Here is an 18,414-nt window from a genome sequence, read left to right as displayed (position 1 = left end):
TGCGTCTCAGAAAGACGTGGTTGGAACCAAAAAGCTCAAATTTGGACTAATCAGAACAAATTACAGATTTCCACTGGTCTAATGTCTTTTGCTCATGTTTCTTGGCCCAAGCAAGTCTCTTATTATTATTGGTGTCCTTTAGTAGTGGTTTCTTTGCAGCAATACAACCATGAAGGCTTGATTGAAAGTCTCCTCTGAACAGTTGATGTTGAGATGTGTCTAACTTGAACTCTGAAGCGTTTAAAATGGGCTGCAATTTCTGGGGCTGGTAACGTTAATGAACTTATCCTCTGTAGCAGAGGTAACTCTGGGTCTTCCTTTCCTGTTGCAGTCCTCATGAGAGACAGTTTCATATCGCTTGATGGTTTTTGCAACTGCACTTGAATAAACTTTTATTTATTTATTCCAGATTGACTTACGGTCATGTCTTAAAGCAATGATGACTCTTTGCTTATTTGAGCTGTTCTTGAAATAATAGGGACTTGGTTTTTTAACAAATAGAGCTACCCCCCCCACCACCATGTCACAACACCACTGATTGGCTCAAACGCATTAAGAAGGAAAACATTTCCACAACTTAACAAGGTACACCTGTGAATTGAAATGGATTCCAGGTGAATACCTCATGAAGCTGGTTGGGAGAATGCCAAGAGTGTGCAAAGCAGTCATCAAGGCAAAGGGTGGCTACTTTGAAGAATCTCAAATAATCAACACTTTTTTTGGTTACTCCCTGATTCCATAGGAGTTATTTCATAGTTTTGATGTCTTCACTATTATTCTACAATGTAGAAAATAGTCAAAATAAAGAAAAATCCTGGAATGAGTAGGTGACCAAACTTTTGACTGGTACTGTATTTGGACACACCTACTCCCTGCTGCACTTCCAAAGCCATGAGTATACGAGGGAGGTGTGTGTGTGTGTGTGTGTATAGCTTAAAGTAAGGCGGATGAGACTCACTCAAAGTAACAGAAGGTGGGGTAGCCCTTGACATTGTACTCTTGCTTGAGGCCATCAAACTCAGCTGGGTGCACGTTCATCCCAGCCAGCACCTAGAGACCAGACACAGGGAGCACGCACGAACATAGAATTTATTAAAAATCACCACATCACAGCAGGTTAGTTCATTAGAGAAGCACCAAAAAAAAGCTCCACTAAATTGAGATGAATGACTCAAGGGGGGGGGGGAGACCATGTAAACAGAACTAGACAAGAAAACAGGATGTGACAAAGTAGACAATGAAATATGCATTGTAATTTGTTCTATCTTGGTTGGCTTTTCAAAACTCAAAGCATCTGTCAAATCCATTTCAATCTGTGAAGTTCCCTGCCTTCATAAGGTCAATGTTTTAAGACTTATGTCAACACGATTTGGGCTTTCTTATTATTTTTGAAGCCTACTTAAATAAACCCTACTTAAATAAAAACTTGAGAAAAATGTCCTCTTCATTCACCTGTGACGATATGGTGAAAAATGTGTTGGATGACCTGGCAGACTCTTGCTTATAGTTCCAAATATATCACTTCCTTCTGCTATCACCTCCTCACACACCACACACACACACCACGCAGAGCCAAAACGTAACACTCCATATGTTGTGTGTGTGTGTGTACAAGAGAGCTAAATGCATTCATTATGCAAATCTTTAAACGAGAGGCTTATTTATTCACTCATCATCAGCCAGACTAGCTGAAATCAGACAAAGCATGTGTCCCAAATGACTACTTATTCACTATATAGTGCACTACAAAAAAAGGTATAGGAAACAGGGTGGACAGGGAATAGGGTGGCATTTGGGAGCCAAACAAAGACACCTTAAATTAGATCCCATTCCTTTCCATGCTGCTCCATATGAGGCAAACACACGAACAGAAAGATGCAGCTGCAGTAGGTGTTTCTAAGCAGCAGCAGCTAGGTGTTTCTAAGCAGCAGCAGCTAGGTGTTTCTAAGCAGCAGTAGCTAGGTGTTTCTAAGCAGCAGTAGCTAGGTGTTTCTAAGCAGCAGCAGCTAGGTGTTTCTAAGCAGCAGCAGCTAGGTGTTTCTAAGCAGCAGCAGTAGCTAGGTGTTTCTAAGCAGCAGTAGCTAGGTGTTTCTAAGCAGCAGTAGCTAGGTGTTTCTAAGCAGCAGTAGCTAGGTGTTTCTAAGCAGCAGTAGCTAGGTGTTTCTAAGCAGCAGTAGCTAGGTGTTTCTAAGCAGCAGTAGCTAGGTGTTTCTAAGCAGCAGCAGCTAGGTGTTTCTAAGCAGCAGCAGCTAGGTGTTTCTAAGCAGCAGCAGCAGCTAGGTGTTGCTAAGCAGCAGCAGCAGCTAGGTGTTTCTAAGCAGCAGCAGCAGCTAGGTGTTTCTAAGCAGCAGCAGCAGCTAGGTGTTTCTAAGCAGCAGCAGCAGCTAGGTGTTTCTAAGCAGCAGCAGCAGCTAGGTGTTTCTAAGCAGCAGCAGCAGCTAGGTGTTTCTAAGCAGCAGCAGCAGCTAGGTGTTTCTAAGCAGCAGCAGCAGCTAGGTGTTTCTAAGCAGCAGCAGCTAGGTGTTTCTAAGCAGCAGCAGCAGCTAGGTGTTTCTAAGCAGCAGCAGCAGCTAGGTGTTTCTAAGCAGCAGCAGCAGCTAGGTGTTTCTAAGCAGCAGCAGCAGCTAGGTGTTTCTAAGCAGCAGCAGCAGCTAGGTGTTTCTAAGCAGCAGCAGCAGCTAGGTGTTTCTAAGCAGCAGCAGCAGCTAGGTGTTTCTAAGCAGCAGCAGCTAGGTGTTTCTAAGCAGCAGCAGCTAGGTGTTTCTAAGCAGCAGCAGCTAGGTGTTTCTAAGCAGCAGCAGCTAGGTGTTTCTAAGCAGCAGTGTTTCTAGCTAGTAGCTAGGTGTTTCTAAGCAGCAGCAGCTAGGTGTTTCTAAGCAGTAGCAGCAGCTAGGTGTTTCTAAGCAGTAGATAGCAGCTAGTGTTTCTAAGCAGCAGTAGCTAAGTGTTTCTAAGCAGCAGTAGCTAGGTGTTTCTAAGCAGCAGTAGCTAAGTGTTTCTAAGCAGCAGCAGTAGCAGCTAGGTGTTTCTAAGCAGCAGCAGCTAAGCTAGGTGTTTCTAAGCAGCAGTAGCTAAGTGTTTCTAAGCAGCAGTAGCTAAGTGTTTCTAAGCAGCAGTAGCTAAGTGTTTCTAAGCAGCAGATAGCTAGGTGTTTCTAAGCAGCAGTAGCTAGTGTTTCTAAGCAGTAGTAGTGTGTTTCTAAGCAGTAGTAGCTAGGTGTTTCTAAGCAGCAGTAGCTAAGTGTTTCTAAGCAGCAGTAGCTAGGTGTTTCTAAGCAGCAGTAGCTAGGTGTTTCTAAGCAGCAGCAGCTAGGTGTTTCTAAGCAGCAGTAGCTAGGTGTTTCTAAGCAGCAGTAGCTAGGTGTTTCTAAGCAGCAGCAGCTAGGTGTTTCTAAGCAGCAGCAGCTAGGTGTTTCTAAGCAGCAGTAGCTAAGTGTTTCTAAGCAGTAGCTAAGTGTTTCTAAGCAGCAGTAGCTAGGTGTTTCTAAGCAGTAGATAAGTGTTTCTAAGCAGCAGTAGCTAAGTGTTTCTAAGCAGTAGTAGCTAAGTGTTTCTAAGCAGCAGTAGCTAAGTGTTTCTAAGCAGCAGTAGCTAAGTGTTTCTAAGCAGCAGTAGCTAAGTGTTTCTAAGCAGCAGTAGCTAAGTGTTTCTAAGCAGCAGTAGCTAGGTGTTTCTAAGCAGTAGATAAGTGTTTCTAAGCAGCAGTAGCTAAGTGTTTCTAAGCAGTAGTAGCTAAGTGTTTCTAAGCAGCAGTAGCTAAGTGTTTCTAAGCAGCAGTAGCTAAGTGTTTCTAAGCAGCAGTAGCTAAGTGTTTCTAAGCAGTAGCTAAGTGTTTCTAAGCAGTAGTAGCTAAGTGTTTCTAAGCAGTAGTAGCTAAGTGTTTCTAAGCAGTAGTAGCTAAGTGTTTCTAAGCAGCAGTAGCTAAGTGTTTCTAAGCAGCAGTAGCTAAGTGTTTCTAAGCAGCAGTAGCTAGGTGTTTCTAAGCAGCAGTAGCTAAGTGTTTCTAAGCAGTAGCTAAGTGTTTCTAAGCAGTAGTAGTGTTTCTAAGCAGTAGCTAGGTGTTTCTAAGCAGTAGCTAAGTGTTTCTAAGCAGCAGTAGCTAGGTGTTTCTAAGCAGTAGTAGCTAGGTGTTTCTAAGCAGCAGTAGCTAAGTGTTTCTAAGCAGTAGCTAAGTGTTTCTAAGCAGTAGTAGCTAAGTGTTTCTAAGCAGCAGTAGCTAAGTGTTTCTAAGCAGTAGTAGCTAAGTGTTTCTAAGCAGTAGTAAGTGTTTCTAAGTAGTTGTTTCTAAGCAGCAGTAGCTAAGTGTTTCTAAGCAGCAGTAGCTAAGTGTTTCTAAGCAGTAGCTAAGTGTTTCTAAGCAGTAGTAGCTAAGTGTTTCTAAGCAGCAGTAGCTAAGTGTTTCTAAGCAGTAGTAGCTAAGTGTTTCTAAGCAGCAGTAGCTAGGTGTTTCTAAGCAGCAGTAGCTAAGTGTTTCTAAGCAGTAGTTAAGTGTTTCTAAGCAGTAGTAGCTAAGTGTTTCTAAGCAGCAGTAGCTAGGTGTTTCTAAGCAGCAGTAGCTAAGTGTTTCTAAGCAGCAGTAGCTAGGTGTTTCTAAGCAGCAGTAGCTAGGTGTTTCTAAGCAGTAGTTAAGTGTTTCTAAGCAGCAGTAGCTAGGTGTTTCTAAGCAGTAGTAGCTAAGTGTTTCTAAGCAGTAGCTAGGTGTTTCTAAGCAGTAGCTAAGTGTTTCTAAGCAGCAGTAGCTAAGTGTTTCTAAGCAGTAGCTAAGTGTTTCTAAGCAGTAGTAGCTAGGTGTTTCTAAGCAGTAGTAGCAGTAGCTAGTGTTTCTAAGCAGCAGTAGCTAAGTGTTTCTAAGCAGCAGTAGCTAAGTGTTTCTAAGCAGTAGTTAAGTGTTTCTAAGCAGTAGCTAAGTGTTTCTAAGCAGTAGTAGCTAGTGTTTCTAAGCAGCAGTAGCTAGGTGTTTCTAAGCAGTAGCTAAGTGTTTCAGTAGCTAGTTAAGTGTTTCTAAGCAGCAGTAGCTAGGTGTTTCTAAGCAGTAGTTAAGTGTTTCTAAGCAGTAGTAGCTAAGTGTTTCTAAGCAGCAGTAGCTAGGTGTTTCTAAGCAGCAGTAGCTAAGTGTTTCTAAGCAGTAGCTAAGTGTTTCTAAGCAGTAGTTAAGTGTTTCTAAGCAGCAGCAGCTAGCTAGGTGTTTCTAAGCAGCAGTAGCTAAGTGTTTCTAAGCAGTAGCTAGGTGTTTCTAAGCAGCAGTAGTGTTTCTAAGCAGTAGTTAGCTAGGTGTTTCTAAGCAGTAGTAGCTAGTGTTTCTAAGCAGCAGTAGCTAAGTGTTTCTAAGCAGTAGCTAAGTGTTTCTAAGCAGCAGTAGCTAAGTGTTTCTAAGCAGTAGCTAAGTGTTTCTAAGCAGCAGTAGATAGTGTTTCTAAGCAGCAGTAGCTAAGTGTTTCTAAGCAGTAGTTAAGTGTTTCTAAGCAGCAGTAGCAGTTAAGTGTTTCTAAGCAGTAGTTAAGTGTTTCTAAGCAGTAGTTAAGTGTTTCTAAGCAGTAGTAGCTAGGTGTTTCTAAGCAGCAGTAGATAAGTGTTTCTAAGCAGCAGTAGATAAGTGTTTCTAAGCAGTAGTTAAGTGTTTCTAAGCAGTAGTAGCTAGGTGTTTCTAGCAGCAGTAGATAAGTGTTTCTAAGCAGTAGCTAAGTGTTTCTAAGCAGTAGTTAAGTGTTTCTAAGCAGTAGTTAAGTGTTTCTAAGCAGTAGTAGCTAGGTGTTTCTAAGCAGTAGCTAAGTGTTTCTAAGCAGTAGCTAAGTGTTTCTAAGCAGTAGATAAGTGTTTCTAAGCAGTAGTTAAGTGTTTCTAAGCAGTAGTAGCTAGGTGTTTCTAAGCAGCAGTAGTTAAGTGTTTCTAAGCAGTAGATAAGTGTTTCTAAGCAGTAGTTAAGTGTTTCTAAGCAGCAGCAGCTAGGTGTTTCTAAGCAGCAGTAGCTAGGTGTTTCTAAGCAGCAGTAGCTAGGTGTTTCTAAGCAGCAGTAGCTAGGTGTTTCTAAGCAGTAGTTAAGTGTTTCTAAGCAGTAGTAGCTAGGTGTTTCTAAGCAGCAGTAGCTAGGTGTTTCTAAGCAGTAGTAGCTAAGTGTTTCTAAGCAGTAGCTAAGTGTTTCTAAGCAGTAGCTAAGTGTTTCTAAGCAGCAGTAGCTAGGTGTTTCTAAGCAGTAGCTAAGTGTTTCTAAGCAGCAGTAGCTAGGTGTTTCTAAGCAGTAGCTAAGTGTTTCTAAGCAGCAGTAGCTAGGTGTTTCTAAGCAGTAGCTAAGTGTTTCTAAGCAGCAGTAGCTAAGTGTTTCTAAGCAGTAGCTAAGTGTTTCTAAGCAGTAGCTAAGTGTTTCTAAGCAGCAGTAGCTAGGTGTTTCTAAGCAGTAGCTAAGTGTTTCTAAGCAGTAGATAAGTGTTTCTAAGCAGCAGTAGTTAAGTGTTTCTAAGCAGTAGTTAAGTGTTTCTAAGCAGCAGCAGCTAGGTGTTTCTAAGCAGCAGTAGATAAGTGTTTCTAAGCAGCAGTAGATAAGTGTTTCTAAGCAGTAGTTAAGTGTTTCTAAGCAGTAGTTAAGTGTTTCTAAGCAGCAGCAGCTAGGTGTTTCTAAGCAGTAGTAGCTAGGTGTTTCTAAGCAGCAGTAGTTAAGTGTTTCTAAGCAGCAGCAGCTAGGTGTTTCTAAGCAGCAGTAGATAAGTGTTTCTAAGCAGTAGTTAAGTGTTTCTAAGCAGTAGTAGCTAGGTGTTTCTAAGCAGTAGCTAGTGTTTCTAAGTGTTTCTAAGCAGTAGATAAGTGTTTCTAAGCAGTAGTTAAGTGTTTCTAAGCAGTAGTAGCTAGGTGTTTCTAAGCAGCAGTAGTTAAGTGTTTCTAAGCAGCAGCTAGGTGTTTCTAAGCAGCAGTAGATAAGTGTTTCTAAGCAGCAGTAGTTAAGTGTTTCTAAGCAGTAGTTAAGTGTTTCTAAGCAGTAGTAGCTAGGTGTTTCTAAGCAGCAGTAGTTAAGTGTTTCTAAGCAGCAGTAGCTAGGTGTTTCTAAGCAGCAGTAGATAAGTGTTTCTAAGCAGCAGTAGATAAGTGTTTCTAAGCAGTAGTTAAGTGTTTCTAAGCAGTAGTAGCTAAGTGTTTCTAAGCAGTAGTAGCTAAGTGTTTCTAAGCAGCAGTAGATAAGTGTTTCTAAGCAGTAGTTAAGTGTTTCTAAGCAGTAGTAGCTAGGTGTTTCTAAGCAGCAGTAGATAAGTGTTTCTAAGCAGTAGTAGCTAGGTGTTTCTAAGCAGCAGTAGATAAGTGTTTCTAAGCAGCAGCAGCTAGGTGTTTCTAAGCAGTAGTAGCTAGGTGTTTCTAAGCAGCAGCAGCTAAGTGTTTCTAAGCAGCAGTAGATAAGTGTTTCTAAGCAGCAGCAGCTAGGTGTTTCTAAGCAGCAGTAGCTAGGTGTTTCTAAGCAGCAGCAGCTAGGTGTTTCTAAGCAGCAGCAGCTAGGTGTTTCTAAGCAGCAGCAGCTAGGTGTTTCTAAGCAGCAGCAGCTAGGTGTTTCTAAGCAGCAGCAGCTAGGTGTTTCTAAGCAGCAGTAGATAAGTGTTTCTAAGTAGTAGCTAGGTGGATTTTCTCCCCTCAGAGTCTCTCTACTATGCTATGCCTCTTCTGTGCTTGAAGGTGCGTGTTCGATGTGAACACGCGGTCTTGGTTTTTAAAGGTGTTCACTTGATGCTTTCTCCTGTGTGATATTGATCCTTGGTTGACTCTTTGGTCTACTTTCTTGTTGTTGAGCTAGAGGTGTTTTACTTTAGCACCGGAACCAAACTACATCTAGCTTTCAAATCTCATCTGTAACCTGTTTAAAAAAAAAAGGAACAATCTGTTGGTTGCTACATCCATTTTTACACTTTGAAAACAATTAGTTATTGAAGACAATACCTTATATGCCTCATGAGCTTAGTTTAACTGTCGAACCCCATCAGAACCCAACACATAAGCTTGTTTAACTCCTGTCAACAATGTGAATGTAAACAAACACGATATAGCCTCAAAACATGGTTAAAACTATATTGTTGATATCATGGATGGTCAGTCCTTGTATCCATAGCTCTGGCAGTGAATTGGAGAGTGGTTACATTTCCTCTAGCCCAATCCCTCAGCTTTTCCCCAAATCATTGGTGGGGTTGACCCTGGTTATTCTTCCAACTGCAGATTGCTGCGTTAAGACTTGAATTGTACTATTCTGTTTTCAGTGTATATGTGTTTGTGGTGGAGGGAGGGAGGGAGGAGGACTATAAGGGAGAGTGAACAAGTGAGCCAACATAAAAACACTATTGCAGTCTAAACTGGCATACAGAGACTGGAGACTTCAACTGCAGAAAGTTGATCCCATAACTGTGGCTGTGGGGATTTGAAGTACCTATTTGGCGACCCGACCGAATTCACATAGAAATGTGAGTAATAGATCAATCATTCTACTTGAAAGCAAGTCTAAGAAGCGATAGATCTGTTCTATGTGTACCATTTCTATGCTTTCCGTTCTTACGTTTGTTTGTTTTTACGTCTTTTACATTCCGTTTTGTACACCATCTTCAAAATAGCTGAAACAACATTATTTATGGTTATGGGAAATATATTTCAGAGCAGTTTATATTGATGGTACAATGATTCTGATGAATGGATTTGAACTGAGAGCAACTCACCCAAAACCACACTCCGCGAAAACAGAGGAGCGAAAGTGTGTTAGGATTTTAAGCAATGTCAATGTGAGAAGATTTGACTTACATATGTACCCTTGGTCTCTGTAGCTGCCTGTTGAAATACGGGCTGCATCCTCTTACAGACACCACACCCTGTAGGAGGAACAACATGAGACATTACAGACACCACACCCTGTAGGAGGAACAACATTACAGACACCACACCCTGTAGGAGGAACAACATTACAGACACCACACCCTGTAGGAGGAACAACATTACAGACACCACACCCTGTAGGAGGAACAACATTACAGACACCACACCCTGTAGGAGGAACAACATTACAGACACCACACCCTGTAGGAGGAACAACATTACAGACACCACACCCTGTAGGAGGAACAACATTACAGACACCACACCCTGTAGGAGGAACAACATGAGACACCACACCCTGTAGGAGGAACAACAGACACAGACACCACACCCTGTAGGAGAAACAACATTAGACACCACACCCTGTAGGAGAAACAACATGACACATTACAGACACCACACCCTGTAGGAGGAACAACATGAGACATTACAGACACCACACCCTGTAGGAGGAACAACATGAGACATTACAGACACCACACCCTGTAGGAGAAACAACATTAGACACCACACCCTGTAGGAGAAACAACATGAGACATTACAGACACCACACCCTGTAGGAGGAACAACATGAGACATTACAGACACCACACCCTGTAGGAGGAACATTAGACATTACACCCTGTAGGAGGAACAACATGAGACACCACACCCTGTAGGAGGAACAACATGAGACACCACACCCTGTAGGAGGAACAACATGAGACGCCACACCCTGTAGGAGGAACAACATGAGACATTACAGACACCACACACCCTGTAGGAGGAACATTAGACATTACACCCTGTAGGAGGAACAACATGAGACACCACACCCTGTAGGAGGAACAACATGAGACACCACACCCTGTAGGAGGAACAACATGAGACGCCACACCCTGTAGGAGGAACAACATTAGACATTACAGAAGCACACAGACGACTCGTCAATCAGTCGCTCTCAATCAACATACTGAACAGGAAGAGTTCCATTGTTTTATCCAGGGCCCAGTAGAATGTGAATACAACTTTGTAGAGCTTGATATATCTAGATTATACAACCAATAAACTACTGCAACATGAACATTCAGTTTAAGGACCCAGTGCTTTTCCTTTCTACAACTACAAATGGCCAATCGTTAAGTATTACTCCTCTCTGGTGAAATGCTATAAATCCATGCATTTTAATGAAAAGGCTGGATATAAATTATATAAGTTTAACGTCAAAGAAAACCATCTAGAGCTTGTAAATCGGCTGGAGGAGCATGGTTGTACATTTCTTCAATTATTTTATTCAATAAATACCTGATTATCAAAATCAATGAGTCTGGCAGTAAGGGAATAGGACAAATCTTAGAGGGCTTTAAGGTGCCTCCTTCCACCACGCCACTTCCCTAAACTATATCTGCTTACTGGAGGGATGCATCCCAAATGGCACCCTATTCCATATATTGTGTACTACGTTTGACCAGGATCCATAGGACTCTGGTCAAAGGTAGGGCATATGGTGCCATTTGGGATGCACAGGTTTCATTTCCCATCTTCAAAAGACTCTTCTGATGATGTGCTGTATATTCTATGCCAGTCATTAAAGATTATCTACCAATAGAAGCTATTTGCTCTTATCCCGACTTCTCTAAATGGCTTCGGTAGGAGTTCTTATCAAGAGGTAAAAAACGTATATTAGGAGTCCGTGATTGTGTGTGTGTGATGACTCACATGGGGCAAAGAACATCATGAGGATTGGCCTCTCCTCCCTCTTTAGAAGCTTCCTGAAGTCCTGAAAGAGAAAAGAGAAGAGCTGTGAGGAAAAAAGGACCTACTGTAGAATGCAGTGAATGAACTCACTAGATAGTTGCACAATAGCTCGGCCTGAAAAGTGTACAAACCGTCAAAACCTTGGATTCTCTACCCTACTCCTGAAGTGTGCACTTGTACACTCCCCCTCATGGGTTTAAAAGGAATGGACACGAGGATAATATGCAATTAAGATTCTCCCAAGGGCTGCATTCTGATTCTCTATCCTCCTCCAGATGTTTACACTTGTTCACTCCCCCTAATGCATTTCAGAGGTCCATCCCCACTGACCTTCTCCTCCAATGGGGTTTGAGGAGGCGAGAAGAGAGGAGTATGCAACTGACATTCTCCCCGATTCTTCCTCTCCCAAGGTCGCTGACCTCTGACCTCCTCCAATGTGCTTTGAAAGGGATCCTTTAGTCCTCCCAAAGCAGAGTTGTTAAGGCTGACTAATCAACAGATATACTAGGAGCAGGGGGTGGACAACACTGAGGTACACTGTCCATCTCTCTTTGGCTCTTCATATGTATCACTTAAAGCAAAGCACCAATCAAAAACGATCTTTTGGTATTTAATTCATTAGTTCACTGTTGATATAACGATGGAAAACATTTCATACTGTGACACTTCCTGTATTTTTTAAGTTCTAGAACTTGAAAACGTGATTTCTGACAAGCAAAACATGTTGGGACTGTATCAACAGTGAACTAAGGAAACAAATATCAAAAGATAGATTGAGTGGTACCTAAGTGACCAGTCACTATGAGAGTAACTTCCAGACAACAGTTGCTGTCAAACATGCTCATCATCAAAAGAAGACATTTTTTGAACATGTCTTTTGATGGACAGAGAGATCAATCTGCACTCAGAGGGTCAGCTCTCCTCTTACCCTAATATGCTTTACTCATCCTCCCTTCCTGAAAGTCTCATTCAGCAGAAGCTGTTGACACATCTACACCACTCAGCACCCCCCCAGGCATGATATAGGATAAAACAGAATGTTAGTTCATCAAAACACTGTTCAAAGGTGTGTGTGGATGTGTGTGTGCCATTTATGTACAGAGCTGGGTTCTGACGGCGTGTCGGCCTCACTGTTGGAAAGCAGTCAGTGAGCCGTCTGTCTGAGAGTGCTGACTGCGGTCAGACCAACTCTCCCTTAATAGACCGTGTTTGAACACAACTGACGTGAACTTCAGAGCTTTTCAGCTTTCTAATGATCACCTGGTCAGTCTATTGCTGTGTGTTGTCAGCTTGGAATGTATCAAGATGACCACATTTTGTGGCAGGGAGGCTGGAGGGCAGAGTGGCGAGAATCTCTCCACTCCGACCTTTGATGGAAACTTAGGGCATTTGTCAGTGGGTTGTTATGAACAGTTATTGTAAACTGAAAAGTCAACACTGTGCCAGGAAACACACATTCCCATGCAGAAGCACCTTGCTGTAAGACGTTATTTCTGTACTTACTTTCTCAGTTTCTACATGAACAACATCTTTAGCTTCTGGGTTCTCTTCCCAAAGAGGAGCTCCCGTGGGGTCTTTTAAAAACGCCACCATGGACTGGAGGGCAGGAGAGAAGGAGAGACATTGAGACAGAGGGAGTCTAAACAATCATTATCATTCTGTAACAACAAAAAGTGATGTTCACCCTCTAGATTCTAGACATGGTGCTAAACACAAAGGAATTTCCACATCATTTAAAAATATACATTTCCCCACAGTTGTCATACAAAACAGAAGGTTCTAGTCTAACAGATGGCAGATGGTATAAATGTCCATCTCAGTGTTCTCCCATCCATCCATCGCAAAGTAACCATGTAAGCAATTTCCACACGTTAACTGTTCATAATGACTGATGAGCCTTCCAGACAGACATGAACCGACATTTAAATACCGCAGAAGGTAGGACGGGAAACATTTAACTCCAACTAAAACACCGCTCCCTTTCTGTTCTGCTCAGACATTACACTAACTGTAGAATGACATGTTTTTCCCATTTCAACAAATTAAATTGACTTTAAAAGGTATTCATATAAGTCCTATTCTTCAGTGAGGTTATTACACCAGTCTTACTTTATTACCAACTAGACTACTATGTACATCCTCTGCCAATGGGCTGGACCAGCACTATAAAGCACTCATAAACCCATTGGATTATCAAGTCTTGACTAACCAACTAAGTCCGTCCAATCGGCATCATCGTGCCGGAAGAGAACCACGGTGATATACAGAAACAGACAGATTAAGAGAATTAACTCCCATTCATTTAACCAGGAAACAAAGATGTCACTCGAATAAGTGCATTGTTTTCATATCAATTACTGTATTGTTGACCTACACTAACAAGGAAAAGAAGATGTCACTGAAATAATGACTGTTGATTGAGACTTTGGGGGACTGTGGGACAATGAGTGAGTCAGTAAAGACCTTGTATGTAGCAGGTCTGTTGTACTCTGTATGGAACGTCCCATCTCTGCAAGAGACAAGAACAGTATTCAATTAATAAAGAGAAGTAGTAGGGTACTTCTGGTTTAGCCTGGCCTTGCATGAGTTCCTGGAGAAGATTCTTACACGTCATTCTTTCTGAAGGCAGCATCTCTTCTAAGCGACATACAGTAAAACAATGAGGTACATGTTATAGTTGAGGTACTCACTTATAATGCAGGAGATCTGCGCCATCACTTTTAGAGCTGGGATCTACCTTCACTTTCTTACACAGTTTACGACCCTCCAAATCCCTGACAGGGACAGAGAGGTGGAGGGACAGAGAGGTGGAGGGACAGAGAGGTGGAGGGACAGAGAGGTGGAGGGACAGAGAGGTGGAGGGACAGAGAGGTGGAGGGACAGAGAGGTGGAGGGACAGAGAGGTGGAGGGACAGAGAGGTGGAGGGACAGAGAGGTGGAGGGACAGAGAGGTGGAGGGACAGAGACGTGGAGGGACAGAGAGGTGGAGGGACAGAGAGGTGGAGGGACAGAGAGGTGGAGGGACAGAGAGGTGGAGGGACAGAGAGGTGGAGGGACAGAGAGGTGGAGGGACAGAGCGTGGAGGGACAGAGAGGTGGAGGGACAGAGAGGTGGAGGGACAGAGAGCGAGCGAGAAACCAATGTTAACGTCAAAAACATTAGAGATTGAAAAGCCACTGTGGAATTAATATTGACTGCATCAAGTCTTGTTAATACGATCTCTGCATAGAGACATGAATACTGTCACCAGACATGGAGACCCTGTCTGTTATTCAACATCATTCTGTCACAACAAACATATACAGAAACAAGTCTGTAGAGGGGGTTGATTAGACTGAGGTGTACTGTACAGACACACACTAGTCTGTAGAGGGGTTGATTAGACTGAGGTGTACTGTACAGACACACACTAGTCTGTAGAGGGGGTTGATTAGACTGAGGGGTACTGTACAGATATACACTAGTCTGTAGAGGGGTTGATTAGACTGAGGGGTACTGTACAGACACACACTAGTCTGTAGAGGGGTTGATTAGACTGAGGGGTACTGTACAGATATACACTAGTCTGTAGAGGGGGTTGATTAGACTGAGGTGTACTGTACAGACACACACTAGTCTGTAGAGGGTTGATTAGACTGAGGGTACTGTACAGACACACACTAGTCTGTAGAGGGGTTGATTAGACTGAGGGGTACTGTACAGACACACACTCGTCTGTAGAGGGGTTGATTAGACTGAGGTGTACTGTACAGACACACACTAGTCTGTAGAGGGGGTTGATTAGACTGAGGTGTACTGTACAGACACACACTAGTCTGTAGAGGGGTTGATTAGACTGAGGTGTACTGTACAGACACACACTAGTCTGTAGAGGGGGTTGATTAGACTGAGGGGTACTGTACAGACACACACTAGTCTGTAGAGGAAGTTGATTAGACTGAGGTGTACTGTACAGACACACACTAGTCTGTAGAGGGGTTGATTAGACTGAGGTGTACTGTACAGACACACACTAGTCTGTAGAGGGTTGATTAGACTGAGGTGTACTGTACAGACACACACTAGTCTGTAGAGGGGTTGATTAGACTGAGGTGTACTGTACAGACACACACTAGTCTGTAGAGGGGGTTGATTAGACTGAGGTGTACTGTACAGACACACACTAGTCTGTAGAGGAAGTTGATTAGACTGAGGTGTACTGTACAGACACACACTAGTCTGTAGAGGGGTTGATTAGTTGATTAGACTGAGGTGTACTGTACAGACACACACTAGTCTGTAGAGGGGGTTGATTAGACTGAGGTGTACTGTACAGACACACTAGTCTGTAGAGGGGGTTGATTAGACTGAGGTGTACTGTACAGACACACTAGTCTGTAGAGGGGGTTGATTAGACTGAGGTGTACTGTACAGACACACACTAGTCTGTAGAGGGGTTGATTAGACTGAGGTGTACTGTACAGACACACACTAGTCTGTAGAGGGGTTGATTAGACTGAGGTGTACTGTACAGACACACACTAGTCTGTAGAGGGGGTTGATTAGACTGAGGTGTACTGTACAGACACACACTAGTCTGTAGAGGGGGTTGATTAGACTGAGGTGTACTGTACAGACACACACTAGTCTGTAGAGGGGTTGATTAGACTGAGGGGTACTGTACAGACACACACTAGTCTGTAGAGGGGGTTGATTAGACTGAGGGGTACTGTACAGACACACTAGTCTGTAGAGGGGGTTGATTAGACTGAGGGTACTGTACAGACACACACTAGTCTGTAGAGGGGTTGATTAGACTGAGGGGTACTGTACAGACACACACTAGGCTGTAGAGGGGGTTGATTAGACTGAGGTGTACTGTAGACACTAGTCTGTAGAGGGGGTTGATTAGACTGAGGTGTACTGTACAGACACACACTAGTCTGTAGAGGGGTTGATTAGACTGAGGTGTACTGTACAGACACACACTAGTCTGTAGAGGGGTTGATTAGACTGAGGTGTACTGTACAGACACACACTAGTCTGTAGAGGGGGTTGATTAGACTGAGGTGTACTGTACAGACACACACTAGTCTGTAGAGGGGGTTGATTAGACAGGTTTATGTAAAGAACACAAATCCATATAAGTACATTCAGCCTCACGGGGGGGTGAATTTGCGAATTGGAAGCTAGGGATGATTAGGTGGCTTTGAAGGTATGAGGGCCAGATTGGGAATTTAGCCAGGACACGGGCAAAATTATTCTTACAATAATTGTCATGAGATCTTTAATGACCAAATAGTTTGACCAGAACAGCAGCATGTGTTCTCCCATCCAGGGAACGGCCAGGACCGACCCTGCTTACTGTAGCTTCAAAGGCAAATTAGCAGTAGGATGCAGGGTGCTATGCTTCTAGGCTATGAAGTTATCCACAGATGTGGGAGGGGCCTCCGTCATATTTCCCAGAATGCTCTGTTGCAGGTGGATTTTTTATAATTATTTGTTTCAATGTGTTTTCTATGCTACACAAAGGTAAGAAACAAAAAATGTTCTATATGAATCCAATCTGTATGTGGTTGGATTTATAGCAACTGATTAGTGAGACACAGCAGCAGTGAAGGTAGTCTTCAAGTACTGGTTTTCCCCTACCAACTGAAGAGGTCCATCTTTAGAGGAATAGATGCTCTCTCTCTCACACACACACACCTCCCCCACCAAACCTACATATTCACCACCCACACAAAGCACATCTCTCTTGACGATAATAACTCCCCTTCTCTCCAGTGATAATGAGCATGGGAATGTATTACATAAGGACAGAGACAGAGAGACGGAGTGAGAGAGAGAGAGAGGAGAGAGAGGGAGAGAGGAGAGCTAAGCCCTATGCTAAAGAAAATTCAAAGAGATGGAATTAAATTACAGCTCTGAACGCACAGGCCCCCCCATCAGAAAAATATCCAGCGTGCGCTGTCCTTTAAGATAAAAACAGAGGCCGTCATTAGTGCTACATACACTCCCTTACGTATTTATTAAAATAGTGAGGCTATAACTTTTCATTTGGCTCTATACTTCTGCATTTGGGATTTGAGATGTTTCATACGAGGTAACAGTACAGAATGTCACCGGAGTCTTTTAACTTCATCCAGAGAGTAACCAGAGACAGGGAGTTCAATCTATGAAGTTATCCACAGGTGTGGGAAGGGCCTCTGTCATATTTCCCAGCATGCTCTGCTGCAGGTTGACCTTTTAAAATTTGTTTTTTTTTACAGATTGGATTAGTATAGAAAAATATGTGGTTGGATATATAGCAACCGTTAGTGAGATAGTTGTTCCAGTTGACATGGTGTAGGTCATCTTCATGTGCTGTATTTCCTCCCCTACTCTGTCAGGCATTCTAAAATTCAAGTTGAGACGGAAAGTTCCGGTCATCTTCCATTACGGCCTCCAACAGAGATTGAATATCACATTGCAAAACACCATAATGTGACACATTAAGAAATATTAAAACAAAGCTTTACATCTTTATAACTCAAAGGAAGTAAACTGAAAGAGAAGTGTACTCTGCTGTAGTTGATTGTTTTTTCAAAACACAGAAGTGTAAAACGGCATGGGACTTGATTAAAAACACTAAAAAGAGTCATCTGGCAAACCGAGTTGGAAGAGGGAACACAGGGGGTGTTTGGAGGAAGTGAGAGAGGGAGGGTGGTAGTAAGTCAATGAAAAGGTCTACGTGATGACAGAACTGTGATTCAGCTAGAGAGGAGAGGTCAAGTCAAACCTCTGTCCACAGATGAGGAGAGACGTGGAGTTAACCAGCAGGCAACTCTGGTTGAAATGGCGTCATTACAACAGGTTTTCAACCAGCTTGCCTGCTGAGGCTTCAGGCTAGCATTCCGTCTTATGGTACACCAAACACTCAGAGATGAATGATCTCTTAAGCAAAAATAATAAAACTGTTTCATATCTCCTAGTTCTCTCAGCAGAGTCGGCAGTCTAGCATCCATGCCTGAACCAGCACTGTCTCCAGCCCAGTTCCTCTGACATCATCACTGTTGGACATCTCTCAGGTCCGGTCATCTGGTGAGTATGTGTCAACGTGGGCTCACATTCCTTTCCGTTGGCAGGGGCCACTGTTCTTCCAACGACACCCGTGAGGATGTCTCTCTCCCTGTCCAGAAGCGCTTGGCTAGGCGTTGTTTTGGTGCTGGTCCATGGGAGAACTGGCGACGGTTGGGAAACCTCACTGCTAGACAGAGGCTGGCTGAAAAGTAACAGCAGCCATGAACCCTGTCGTATCAGGTCCTCTGTTGGGTCACTGGCACAAGTATGTACTGTACAACCTTCAGGAACTTCCATACCTTTCAGTATTTCTTGACTGAATTTGTTTTAAATGAGAGTGGAATAATGGTTGAAATGAGTGGGGAGAAATGGAGAGATTGATATGCAGAGCAGCAGCTGGGATTCTTATCCTAGGTGAAGGTGATACAGTATGCACTACAGGTGGCAAAGTTAACCATAAGAACAGCCTCGGGCATCAGAAATAAGGCTTAAGCTGTAGAAAGAGAGGGTTGACAGATTTACTACGGTGAAAAGAAACAAAATCTCTCACAGCAAATCTTGTTTGGATGAAGGTCGATAAAAAAGTGCTGACCAGGCTACATTGTTTTGAGACTATTTTCCTTCCTTGTCCGTCATCCATCTTCCATCTTGGAAAGGCTAGCATTTTTTTTGTTGAGGGATGCTTTGAGTGGTAGGTGTCAGAGGGGTAATCTTGATTCCTTTGTAGCTTTCTGTTTGAAGGATTTTCTCCGGAGCACGAAGATGGCTCAAGGTTGAGGTTGACAGGTATAAAAAACAGAGTTAAAATGGC

General features: G+C 43.0%; 1 protein-coding gene across 2 annotated transcripts in view; it reads right to left on the bottom strand.

Annotated features, from left to right (window-relative positions):
• pdia5 (protein disulfide isomerase family A, member 5) overlaps window positions 1–18,414 on the bottom strand; it is a 64,361-nt gene that overhangs the window by 31,239 nt on the left and 14,708 nt on the right. For both annotated transcript variants that reach the window (XM_024389681.2, XM_024389683.2), the window contains exons 4-9: window positions 13,256–13,339; window positions 13,029–13,074; window positions 12,069–12,161; window positions 10,527–10,587; window positions 8,757–8,824; window positions 959–1,050 (exon numbers count right to left, since the gene is read on the bottom strand). In XM_024389681.2, the coding sequence (XP_024245449.1) occupies window positions 959–1,050; window positions 8,757–8,824; window positions 10,527–10,587; window positions 12,069–12,161; window positions 13,029–13,074; window positions 13,256–13,339 (444 nt within the window). The remainder of the gene's footprint in view (window positions 1–958; window positions 1,051–8,756; window positions 8,825–10,526; window positions 10,588–12,068; window positions 12,162–13,028; window positions 13,075–13,255; window positions 13,340–18,414) is intronic.

This window comes from Oncorhynchus tshawytscha, linkage group LG26 (assembly GCF_018296145.1).
Source record: "Oncorhynchus tshawytscha isolate Ot180627B linkage group LG26, Otsh_v2.0, whole genome shotgun sequence".
NCBI lineage: Eukaryota > Metazoa > Chordata > Actinopteri > Salmoniformes > Salmonidae > Oncorhynchus > Oncorhynchus tshawytscha.
Note: the sequence above shows the minus strand (reverse complement) of the source record. Positions and strands in the feature narration are given on the sequence as shown.